The sequence below is a fragment of the Numida meleagris genome, chromosome 1 (genome assembly GCF_002078875.1).
Source record: "Numida meleagris isolate 19003 breed g44 Domestic line chromosome 1, NumMel1.0, whole genome shotgun sequence".
Lineage (NCBI taxonomy): Eukaryota > Metazoa > Chordata > Aves > Galliformes > Numididae > Numida > Numida meleagris.
Window position 1 is genome coordinate 107,140,536 of NC_034409.1, and position 12,433 is coordinate 107,152,968.

The 12,433-nt window shown below is 42.5% G+C and overlaps 1 protein-coding gene across 8 annotated transcripts in view; it reads right to left on the minus strand.

The window, feature by feature from the left end:
- PRDM15 (PR/SET domain 15) overlaps positions 1-12,433 on the minus strand; it is a 34,241-nt gene that overhangs the window by 21,146 nt on the left and 662 nt on the right. For 4 of the 8 annotated variants that reach the window (XM_021406154.1, XM_021406120.1, XM_021406164.1 and 1 more), the window contains exons 2-7: positions 10,412-10,457; positions 7,423-7,516; positions 5,114-5,267; positions 3,975-4,227; positions 2,690-2,812; positions 5-103 (exon numbers count right to left, since the gene is read on the minus strand). In XM_021406154.1, the coding sequence (XP_021261829.1) occupies positions 5-103; positions 2,690-2,812; positions 3,975-4,227; positions 5,114-5,267; positions 7,423-7,516; positions 10,412-10,448 (760 nt within the window). In that variant the 5' untranslated portion in view covers positions 10,449-10,457. The other 4 variants (XM_021406136.1, XM_021406127.1, XM_021406173.1 and 1 more) reach the window with 4 other exon arrangements.

The following is a 12,433-nucleotide window of genomic DNA, read 5'->3' on the forward strand; positions in this document are numbered from 1 at the left end:
TTACCTGTCAGCAGCTGAGGCTCCTGGAAAGCAGATGAACACACTTTACATGTCCACTGGCTGGGCTCTGCTTCTGCAACTCCACTGCCTTCTGGAGCGCTCACTAAATCACAAGAAGAAATACTCTAAAGCTTTGAATATGGGAAAGAAGTAAATCCATGTAGTCTTATTTAGCTTACAGTGACTTCCTGCATACCACAAACAACGATTTAAACAATAAGAGGCTCCCAGAGGCAGCTGCTTAATTTTTGACTTCCCAGCTATATTCCACCAGCATAATCAGATGCCTGTACATGTTTAATTCACAAGAAAATGAAGTTTGATTTATTCTCTGTGTCCACTTCAGGATGTTGCACACGTGAACACCTGAAGTCAGAAAAGAATCTAAGTGGTTGCAGGAGAGAACACTGGTACTCTCCTGAAGTCCTAAGGATCCCTTTAACACCTTCTAAAGAACTGTGATGGTCAAAGGCACAATAAAAAGAATTTTTTGCACCATTAAAACTGGAGCTACCAGTACTCCTCTGGGTGAGCTGAGGACAGAAGTAGAAAAATCCTCCTTGCTCTCTCTGCAGAGCATCACAGATTAAAAACATTTGGATGAACAGATGTAAGGGTGAGAATAATGAAAACCTGCTTTTGAGTGGCTTCATTAATTGGATATTCTACCAGACTACTGTATTAGTATTTTAATTAGCGTATCAGCTGGCACACGAGAATAGAGAGGAAAATGGATCTGGAGTTAAAAACAAAGGAAAATGGTTACTTTTTTCACAGTCCATTGTCTACCAATCCTTGGATGATCTGTCTACATTTGTCATGAGCATCTCATAAATCTAGACTAGTACACAGATTTTTTGGTACACACAAAACGGAATATTCCACAGTGTACAAGAATCCCCCAGAAAAGGAGGATGACACTGTAATTAGATTAAGTGAATGCCAGCACAGGAGATTCAAACTGTACCTCAGTTTCTGCCACAGATTTCCTGTATGACAGTAAGCAAGTCAGTTAATCTCTCTCTGCCTAAGGACCCCATCTGTAATGGGATGATAAACATACTTCTTCCTTCTCGTTCTTGGCTCTTAAACCAAAATAAGAGGCTATTTGAGGCAGAGATTGTTCCCTACTACAAGCATGCTCAACGTTCTACACTACATACATCAGATCTTACCCATGCTGTAGTAAATATATAAAAATTATTCTCGATAATTCAAAAGCAGAAATTCCTTCAGAGGCTGTGAAAAAAATGTACTATCTTGAGAGTAGTGGTACAAGAGATCAAAGACAGCAAACCTGAACCCCAAAATTCTGCATAATTTAAAGTCAAACTATTAAGCAACACGTAGGTTATTGGATCTATGTCATGAAGTTGCTATAGCTAGTAAAAATGAAAACCCACAATCTGCAAAACTGAAGTCTGCTTTTGAAAATTGTCCCTTGTTCTGTGTTTCCCTTGCTCCTTACCTGCCTTGAACTTAGAGACCCTGACTGTGCACTGGTTTGCTGGGAAGAGTCATGTTCTGCTTAGGTTCCCACTTTGTCAGGCTTCCAGGGTGAAGCAAAGATGTGCCAGTTTGCAACAGCTTCGCAGGATTTAGGGTCAGTATAAGATTCAAAAAAGGCATATTTTGTTGTGTAAACACTAAAACACTACAACAGCAGGAATACTTCAGGGTTCCCAAAGTGTAACAGCACCACTTTGTTTCTGTTAAAGTTGGGCTTTCAGACAGTAGAGTGAAGGAAGTAGAAAGGGCTGTTCAAATTCTTCATTTTTTTTTCCTAGAAAAATCAGCTCGCCAAACTGAAAAGCAACTGTCTGGCCAGCTTCACATTTAAGCTGTGATAGTATCCAAGTAAAATGAATAGACCTCTTCTGATGAAGTCCTGTTACACATCGACAACCCTCTCCCTCCTCTTATCCTGACTGCTTTTAATACTAGGAAGTAAAATTTCACAAACCAACTTTTTCAAAGAGCAGACACAGAATGCTTTCTTTTGATTTTGATCTCCATGCTATATACTCTGAGTTTACTTCTAGACATGGTAACTTTTGTTAAATGGGTTCTAACTCCATTGTTCCATCTACCAGAGATTACGTATGGATTGCTTCATAATCAGCCTTGGGGACTGATCTGCTGTGACACCACTAGTTATGTCCTGACCTCCATGTTCTTTGCCAATAATAGCTCTATTGCTTATAAATTTAACTAAATTTGAGTTCATGTACTCAGTACAGTCTGAACTCTTCTAGGCTTCCAGTATTATCGTAATGTGGGGATGGCCAGTGTTCCTGTTGTTTCCAAACAGCACTCACATTCTCATGTTTTCTTCTAGATCCTGACCTAGGATCTAAGTGTAATTTGAACAATTACACTTTGTACAGAAAGTCTAAAGCTTTTCTTTGCAACTCCCCCCACCCAACCCTAATCACCTCCAAAGTCAGATGCAGTTGTTTTCACAAAAATGATCTGGCTAAAGGAATTTTTGTCCCTTTTGTCACTTTTTAACCTGCACACGTGCACCTGTGAAAATGCCAAGAAAAAGCTAGACTTTCAAATACTCTCTAAATAAGTACTTGCTGAATGTTATATAACTATGATAACTATGGAGAAGTGCTATACCTACAAGATTTTTAGATCTATATCTGCCTTCTATCTGTCTTAAAACTACCATAACTTTGCATACCTGTTGGATCAGCTACTGGTATGCTGGATTTCTTCGTTTTTTTATGGGGGAAGACGACAGCTGAAGGCTTTGAAGAGACTTTGTTCCCCTCTTTATCATATTCCATCACTACCAAGCACATATCTAAGGAGAGGAAAAACAGTTCCGTTTCTTTACTTTCCAGACCCTTTGATTCTCTTGCTCTCTGCTCGTGGCAGCAATTATAATCAAAAAGTTTTGCCTTATAGCAGGCCTGCTAAAAATATGCTCATGCAAAATCCTAACCAGGGCATTCTTGCTCCCGAATTTCATACAATGTGCCTTTCATATTCTGGCGTATATAGTGAAAGTGCTGAAGAGAGAAAGAAGGACATACCTAAACAATATTTTTAAATACCTTTTTGAACATGAAAACACACGAATGGGTTAAAACGAAGAGGAAAAAGATGAAACCCTTCAATTAATACCACTTGGAAACAAATTCAGAAACAAGTTAACAGGACTGATTCAGTATTCCAGACTGTGCTTACCACCAAGATCAGCCGTATAACATGTTATTAGCATTGGCCTCTCTGCAGGCCATTTGTCACCCCAAATTATACTCAGTGTAGCGATAACACCATATGGGAGTACACCCAACTCAACAACAGAAAGAAACTGCTCTTGCAATGCTGAAGGATCATGCTTTTTAGCTAAAGAAATGCAAAAATAGAAGAAAATAGAGGGGCAGAGGGATAAAAGACCTCTGGCAATTCTAATTCGGACTCTAATAAATCTGCTGCCTTTCTTTGCCAGCGCACAAGCAATCAAGTGGAATGGAGGCTTACTTCTGAGCTTCTGTCATTCTAACAGATTCCATGTAAAGGTAAAAGTTTTTCAGAACTGTACAACAGTCCTAAGCAAAACCAAAACATTTTCACTACAACTGAAAAAACGTGGCTTCTTTACCAAATCTGCATATACATTTAGATATACATTGACAACAGAGTCCCTTTGCTCTTGTATCCTCAAGTGTTTTTGATGCAGCTACCAGTTCTTATAATTAAGAACTAATTATCCAGTTTGTTGAGCCTGAAGAGGCTGAATCATCAAGTAGGTCATCCTTCCTCTTTCAAAAGCTGAGATATATCACAGTGAAGAATCTACGCTTTCTTCTTGTAAGGTAACCACGTATACAGGTTAGCCTTACTCTGAAGGCCAACATATTCAGGGTCAGAGCCTAACTGATAAACAGCACTCTCAATTATAACTATCAGACCCTAACAGGCTTGGGCCCTTAAGAAGGAAAAAAGGCCCCCACACATACCATTGGAAATACTAGTGACCTGCTTCAGCATTGGCTTTTCCATTTTTTTGGCGTAAAAAGCTGCATACCACACTCGCAGCTCAGTTCCTGGTGGGATGTCCCGGGAGGTGGTGAAGTAAATGTCATTGTCATGCTGGAAGGCGGTTAAGTTTTGATGCTCATGTTCAGTGGCTGGTCGCACCATCATCATCCAGTTGCAATCATCTTCATTTGAGGTGTCAAAGTATAACAAGGGCCCATCTTTCTGGAACACCTGCCAAGCAAATTATGCACGTAATAGAACCATAACAAAAAATGCAAAGTTAAAAATAATTTTTAATTTCTCCTTTTGCAATGGCTTTCATTCAAGGTACATCAGCGACATACACTGAACAAGCCTTAACATTTGCATCAGGCACATATCATGAATCAGTCACATTTTCAGATGAGTAAGTCAGAGACAGACTACCAGGGGCAGGATGGGAACAAAGAGAACCCCCATCCCAAGAAGTCTTGGTATAGCCACTAGTTTTTAACAAAATGTGAATGACTCTATATAGGAGAACAGATGGAAACCTTAACAGCACACTGTGAAACTCCCATCAACCCCTGCATCACATTTCTAAATCCTTGCTTCTGAGTCATGTATTATTGAAAAGGTAAGGATGAATTAAATTTTTACCATGGTATTTTTTCCACCAAGACTTGACAAGAGAAAAATAAAGCAAATGCAAGACAAAAAAAAAAATATGTATGCATATATTTATTCTGCATGTTCCATAAGACTATGGAACTGAGTAAGCAAACAAGACCAAAGTGCAGAGACTCATTAAAAAAAAGCGAAATGAACTGCCATGTGTGTGACACTTCCTGTATTACCACGTGTAAATGACAGACAAGCAATCGTGTGATTGGATTATATCCTAGCTCTTATCTCCTGTAAGGACATTAACTTGAATCATTAACGTAGAACAAGCCCCTCTATCAGCTCTTCAGCATCCTGCCTAGAGAACGCTTGTGTAGATAAACTGTTACAATAGGTGCCTAAAAGAGGTCCCAGTAACATCCTTTGCACATTTTGTAACATAGTGGCAGATAGCACAAAACCATCATGGCTAAAACTGATTCCCTTTTAGTGCTTTTCACATGCCACATCTTACCTTTAGGGGAAAAACTGTTTCCTTTTCAAGCTTGGCAACTCTCTTGGATTCAAATGGGCCAAATTGGGTACGTTTCACTAGCTGAGTCAAGGCAAATACTCCTTCAGTCCCATCTTCCAGCTGTCTTATCTCCAAATTAGAAGGCAGAGATGATCTAAGAATTGAATAAAGAATTGAGTCATATATGGGACAAAATTGCAGGAATCTATGGAAGAAAGATGTCAGCATCTACTCCTCCACTCTCCAGTGACAGAAAACTGTTTTCTGCCAGAATACCTTGATTTCTATGAGGATTTATATACAGGAGAGAAAAACTGTCAACAGTGGAGGAGGGCCAAGTCAGCAATTACTTAAGAGCACTCCACCCATCTAAGTCCAGGGACTCAACAGGCTGAGTTTACCATAGTGAAGCTACTCTGTATCATCTTTAAAAGATCATGGACACTAGGAAAGGTCCTTGATGATTAGAGAAAAACAAACGCACTCATCTTCAGGAAAGTGTCAAAAGGAACAACAGGTTCATTAGCCCCACTTCAGACCCTGGGAAAATCGTGTAGCGAGACCTTTTGTGAGGTATTTATGGGTACAGGAGGAACAGGGGACTGGAAGCAGTCACACCTGATAAACTCATTGCCATAGAGGTCTGAGGATGAGGTAAGGGCAGCGGTTTTAATTTCCCTTGGCTTTAGCAAGGCTATCAGCAGCCTCTCTGACCATATTGCTGTATCCGCATTTGGGATGCTTTTGTTGGACACCAAGTACAACCCTGGTTTTTCAGCTCTGTGCTAATGGCTGAACATCTACTCAGGCTACTGACTATTTTATAAAGGTTGACACTGGCTCATCCACTTTCCTGCCTAGATGAAGAGAAATAGAGAAAGATTACAATCTTAGTGATAAGCAAATGAACTGAAAAAAAACCAACCTTTTCGTTTTAATAAAAGAATTATGCAGTAGTAGAGTTGGTGAAGTTCAGGAGATACTTCTTAACACTTTTTCTTCTAACCATGTAGGAATGATTTTATCTTTTCAGCAGAACAGAGGAAAACAGCTACCATGTGGTTATGCAACTAGACTAGGTTTTAAGAAATCCACATCCAGTTTGTGGTTAAACTTGCCCTCAATCTCAGATAAATCACTCTCTCAGCTACTGTTCCCCTGATGTAAAATAAATTACATCTTGTTTCAATTACATTTCTTGTTTCCATTTCTTATCCTACCTGTTTTCGGCAGTAAACACTTCAAGAAAATATTTTTTTCTGTAATATGGTCATTTTTAAACTCTGCTTTCAAATCCACTATCCAGCAGCCAGCACTTCCACTAGGGAACAGCTATGCATCTGCTAAAAAAAGTTGAAAACCAGTGCACACACCACATTCACAAGTGTTCACAGCTGGAACATCTGGACATTACTACAGTCCTCCACCATATGAATAAATAAGACTATTAAATCACAAGACAACAAAAACACACCCCACCATAAAAGGTAAAAAATAATAGTTTAGCTTGTCATTGAATCTGCTTGGTATGGGTCAGAGACCTGCTGCACTGGCCACTTTCTGTGCATTAGAAAAGCACCTCCATCACCAGTTTTTACTATTCCTAACAAGAAGCACATGAAGCTATATGAACTCCGTTCCCTTTTTGGATTTGTACTACATCTTCACAATAGCTGTTTTTTTTTCCTTAGCAAAAGCCCCACATTTTACACTTGTTTTTGAATTTTGCTTACAATGCCAAATGTAAAAAAATATGCTACTCGGTGCTTTTCTTCTGATTAGATTTAGTCTATTTGTTTCTTTTAGCAAGCATGACTGTTTCTGTTGTGCTGTTGTAGATTTACTGACAGAAATATTATCCATAATCATTTGTAAAGAGTCACAATAATGAGAACAACTTGTTTTGCTTCTCCATGGAGGAATTACAGAGATAATGATGTAGCCATTCACAGCACTGGGAAATCCGTGTATGGTTGTCTGAAGCCAGCATGCTGCATTTGAGGAGAGGAACGAGCTGCAGATACATGACCAAGGCAGAAGTCATCCCCCCATCTGGTGCTATCTGACTTTTTGCCAGAAACTTAGGCAAAGAAGCCAAATCCTGATGAGCAGCAAGTTATTTTTTGGCTTTGATTCAGAAAAGCAATTAAGTGTGTGCATCAGTTTTCTATTTAATAAAGGCGGTGTCCTTTTCACAGACTAGGGCTTCACTTCTCAGCTGTCAGTGATAACACCCATTAAAAAGCAAACACGACTTAAAGAACTAAGGTGAGCATCAGTTAGTCAGGACTAACACAAATGCTCCTTACCTGGCCCTGCTCAACACGAAGGAATCTTTGACCGTCACCACCGGGCCCAGCTCGGGGCACTCTGAATCATGGTACTGCCCACAGTCCTCGCACCCTGCAAGGAAAGCAGACAGCAGAGTTCATGGCAAACACTGTTGCAGAACAGCTGCCTCCTTCTCTCAAGAGTCAAGTACAGGATCTGTCACAAAGTAAAATAAATCTAAAGGCAGCAGTTTAATTTACACTGATTAAAAGAACATATATAATTGGACACCAAGGTGATAGCTGGCACCTCTTAGGTGAGAAAATGCACACTATGATTGGTGCTATCAGAAGGTAATTGTTTAAATTTTCTCTGTGAGGAAAATAACTACCTTACATGTATAGCAAATATTCTGCTTAAGAATGGGATTGTTCCTCAGATAAATGTCTAGCAGTTCAAGACAATCGCATTACTACTTTCACCAGAACCCAGGCTCTCGGAAACAGCTTGGACAGCGTGATCTTTTCAGAAATAAGAGATGCAAACTCTGTCCCTGGGCACCAACAGCAGATCTTGTGCAGGACACGAGGGCAGAGCAGGAGCCAAGCTCTGCCTAGAGCCACAGCCGATGTGGCCACACTCCTCAGGCACAGTGTGGGCAGCAGCCGGCACCGAGTTAGCAGCGCCTAGAGACAGCTTCTGGTGTCTTCCCAAACAAGTCAGCTAAGCAATGCACTCAAGCTACTCCTTAACTCACTTTCAGCTCACCTAAATTAACTGTTAGCATAAGTGTAAATTACCCAGAGCTGAAAAGCTCCTACGAAATAATGTTTAGAGTAGGATAATTGGAAACTTTCTAAAATAAGCCAGCTTAGCAGGATTTCAAACGCATACACATTGCTTCACTGTGAAAAACAGCAGTCAAACTGCCCTGCCTGGTCAGCAGCTGACACAGCATAAGAGATCATCACACACAGTTTATCCTCTCAGAGCTCCGCATTCACAAGGGCGAGTCAGTTAACCCCAGTAAGGCCGCAAAACAGAGGGCGGCTACTCCTTATTTGGGATGAGAACAAGAAATAAAGCAGTTTTCTTCCAAGGTATGCCCCTCTGGTAAAAATGCTCTGCATTCTCAACTAGAAACCTCCCTCAGCCAGTTTGTTTTCAGTGAACTAACAGCATCTGCGGGGTTCCTGCAGTTTGTGGTGCCCCTTGGTGAACTAAGTCACGAAGCAACCATTTTTTCCCATCGGTGCCTTTTCCAGCTGAGTGAATTTCCCAGCCAGGGTTACTGTACAGCATCAGACAGATGGATCAGAGGAAAGGACAAGTGGGCAGGTTGTTACTCACACACCGCCAACAAACCCCAAGCCTACAGCCAAGCCACCTCCCCCTCCTCTATGGTGCAGCTTAACATACCACCACTCCCCCCATGTTTGACATGCATCAAATTCAATTACTGGTAGTTCACATTGCACTTACTATACTGATATAATCTGAGTTAAATATAAATTTCCAACACCAACAAGGGTGGAGGAGCCACAGAGGAATGTGTAAAACTGAAAGGAACTGGATTATCACCCACAAAGGTTGTCACCACCAATGAGAACTGGAAGAAATAGCCGGAATGACAGCCTCTCAAATTGGCTTTGCTGCCAAAGGAAATGAAGCACTTAGTTCTCTATTCCTCTTATCTTTTGACTGCACCTAAACACCCTCTTTCTGCAAAAAAAGCTGTTGCACAGGTTCGACAAGAGTTGTCCCAAACTACATGTGGGAATAATCTATATGTGGTTCTCACTGCATCGTGGATGAACAATCAAAGCAGAGGGACTATGAGATTGACAATGTGTGGCACGTCTCTCAAAATCTAAGGGATGCCTTAGAGCAGACATCCCCAAGGCTGGTGCCCTCTCCATATATGACGCCTTCAAGAGATCACAGCCACAGGAAAATTAGAAAACTAAACAAAACCTAGCATTTTGCATAAATGGCAAAATACCCTGGGGGGTGTATACTCACAGCTTTTATTAAAATATTCCAAGACTCTCTTATGTCTATGAAATAGATATTCAGCAATGTTAACCACAGGAGCACACAATATCGTTTATAACAACTCACTTTCTCAGAACCTAAGCAGTCCCCATATTCCACGGTAAAATCTTACAAAGAATATAAGAAGGCTCTAGAAATTCTGTGACTGTAGCTTTCACTGGAAGAGGACGAAAGGCTGTGTGACACCTTCCATCTGCAATTAAGGAATGATATCACATCCCCATCCTTACTGGTACCCACCAAGGTGGGATATAAGAAATCTAGTAAATCTGTGGTAGAGGGAAATTTTTCCTCCCCGTACAGTTGCCAGAAGGTTGATGTTCAGGTGTAGGGCCATCAAGAGCAAAGGACTGTGGATGAATACTATCAAGGACATAGGCTCCATTCTCCTCTTCCCAGATCAGATCCCCAGTATCTGCGTCCTCTCTGCTCACACAAGTAAGTGAGTTTACCTTTCTCCAGGTGAAATGCTGGCTTAGCCATGGGGTCACAACAAAACAGTGAACGGCACGAGCAAGACTTGCTAGGTCAGGCAGCACATCTCACATCAGACTTGTTCTGAAAGAACAAGACTGCAGCCTCCTCCCATTGAGATGCAGATCTTTAACTCAGGCTAGAGGTCTGAGCTCTACATGGCGCAATCCCTGGTTACTAAAGCCAGCAGTACAAGGATGGGACATAGACTAGCCCCTGGCAAGCTCTAGGCCTTCAGCCACACTGATTTCAGCCACGTAGAAGCTGTTCTGCTAAGTCGCATCCACAGAGCTCTTTGCTTGTTTGCCAATGAAAACAGGAATATGGGCATGCTTAAAATTAGCAATCTTCTCTCTACTCCTCCACAAGCTGTTTAAGCTTCCTTTACATAAATACTTTTCTAAATAAAAACCAAGTCTGTTTTGGTCTTGAATTTCCAAAGTTTTGCACAGACAAATCACATAACGAGAAATAAATAATCTTCTTTATAATACTTACAAACAAACATAGTCTCATCACTGCCATCTTCAGCCATTTTTTAAACCTGCCAAAACACAAAAGGTGGTGTTAGTTCTGAGTTTTACTTTCACCATAGTATTGAAACATCTCTTTATGGAGTGATGATGCTGACTGACCCAGAGCATACCCATATATATGGGTATATACCCATATATACCCCATATATATACTACTGGCCCCTGCAGGGATACAAATGGAAAGTTAAAAAAAAAAATTAAAGTTGCTAAAAATCCCCCAGTAGCTGCTGTATTACTGCATGTGTACAGTCAAGAAAAAGAATCTATAGAGACTGAGGCTGCAGAAGCAGTAGGGATGTTGGTCAAGAAGAAAACAGGAGAGTAAGATCGTGAACCTGTGAGAGAGGAGGATGGGGGGGGAAACATGACCAAAGACACACCAAGGCAGCAGAGACCCACGGCTGCTGTAGTGCAGGGAGTCTGCTGTCAATTATCTGGGCAGCAGCCCAAGTCAGTCTCTGGCCAGGGGTTTGCTGCAGGGCCCTGCTCCCCATGCAGCCCTGCCAAAGCCCACAGCAGCAGTTCTTCATAACACCTGCTAGCTGGTAAGTGGCTGGGACTGTCTCTGAGGCACAAGCCAGCCCTGGCTATGGCTTCTGGGGACTAAACATACCTAACAAAACATTTAAGCAGAAGCAGTAGTCCAGAGAAATTCCCCAGATCTCTTTTCCTGAAAGCACTGTACACGATGAATTGGAAACCCAAAGTAAACCAGCACAAAACAGGGTGAATCATAGACTGATGGCAAACATGGCTTGCTTTGCTTTCGAACTTTTGCTTTGTGGATGGTCTGCACTATTTCAAGAGGTGCATGCCTAGTTATTATTATGTAGTTTGTGCTCTGACAAGACTCACCCTAACCACAACTAAATTAACAAATCCTCTCTTCAGACAATGGTTTCGATACACAGGGGACAGAGTGCACCAGATCAGCACTGCTGCTGTGCAAGCTGCTCTTCAGAGGCGCTTGCCCTTTCGTCCTCCTCTCTGTCACACTTCCCAAGCAGCAGACTGATGACCCGCAGCATCACTGAGGCAGCAAGGTCGATCTTGCTCTAGTAGCCATAGGCTGAGAACAGCGATAAAGGGGAGGAGGAATCACAAGAGAATAGATACTGGTCAAGGTGACGGAGAGAAACCGTAAGGGTCACTCGACTACACCTCACTTAGCTGACTAGGCATTGTATGTCAGTTATCTGCATTGGCTAAATTTTTATTTTTGGAGCCAGAACATCCATTTTCCACACAGCAGCATTTCAGATTCACCATCCACGGTTCCTGTGACCTGCTGGGCTTTGAAAAAGGCAGGAAAGGAAAACGCGTATCAGACGTACCCATCCCTCAGCACACGCTGCAGGAGGAGGACTGCCCTCGCTCTGCACCTCGCTACCAGGTCCTGAGCTGTCCATCCTTCCTCCCTTCCTACTTCACAGAGAGCGTAAGAAAGGACAGATCGAGCACCGAGGACACACTTTGGGGCTTTTATTTTCATCCGCTGCTGTTCAGGGCCACATCTGATTATTTTTTTCCCCATGTATTTGTGTCAGGAAAAAGCTCCATGAAGTCACCGCACATCATTACGTTCCTGTCTTGCCGCGATAACCAAAGCTTCTGGGGAAACTCCAGAATCTTTATATAAACCAACAGCCATCGTTAAGCAGCAAACAACTGCGTGAAAAGCTGCACAGGTACGAGGCCTAACCCTGCCTGCTGGGAAGAGCAGGAAAACAGGATTTTCTGCCCGCGCAACCGAGCGCGGCAGTGCCTGGGGGGGCTGCAGCGCACAGTCGGATGGCGCTGCCCACACCGCGCACGCCGAAGCCCGCCGGGTTTCCCTCGCGGCGTACCCCGACCTCTCGCACCGCCAAAGAACCGCGTGCCGGGAGGTGCGGGACAGCTCCTCCGCCCCGGCCCGAGCCGCCCCCGAGCGCAGCCCCGCGCGGCGCGGGGCGGCCGTTACGGAGCGGCCGTTACGAAGCGCGCG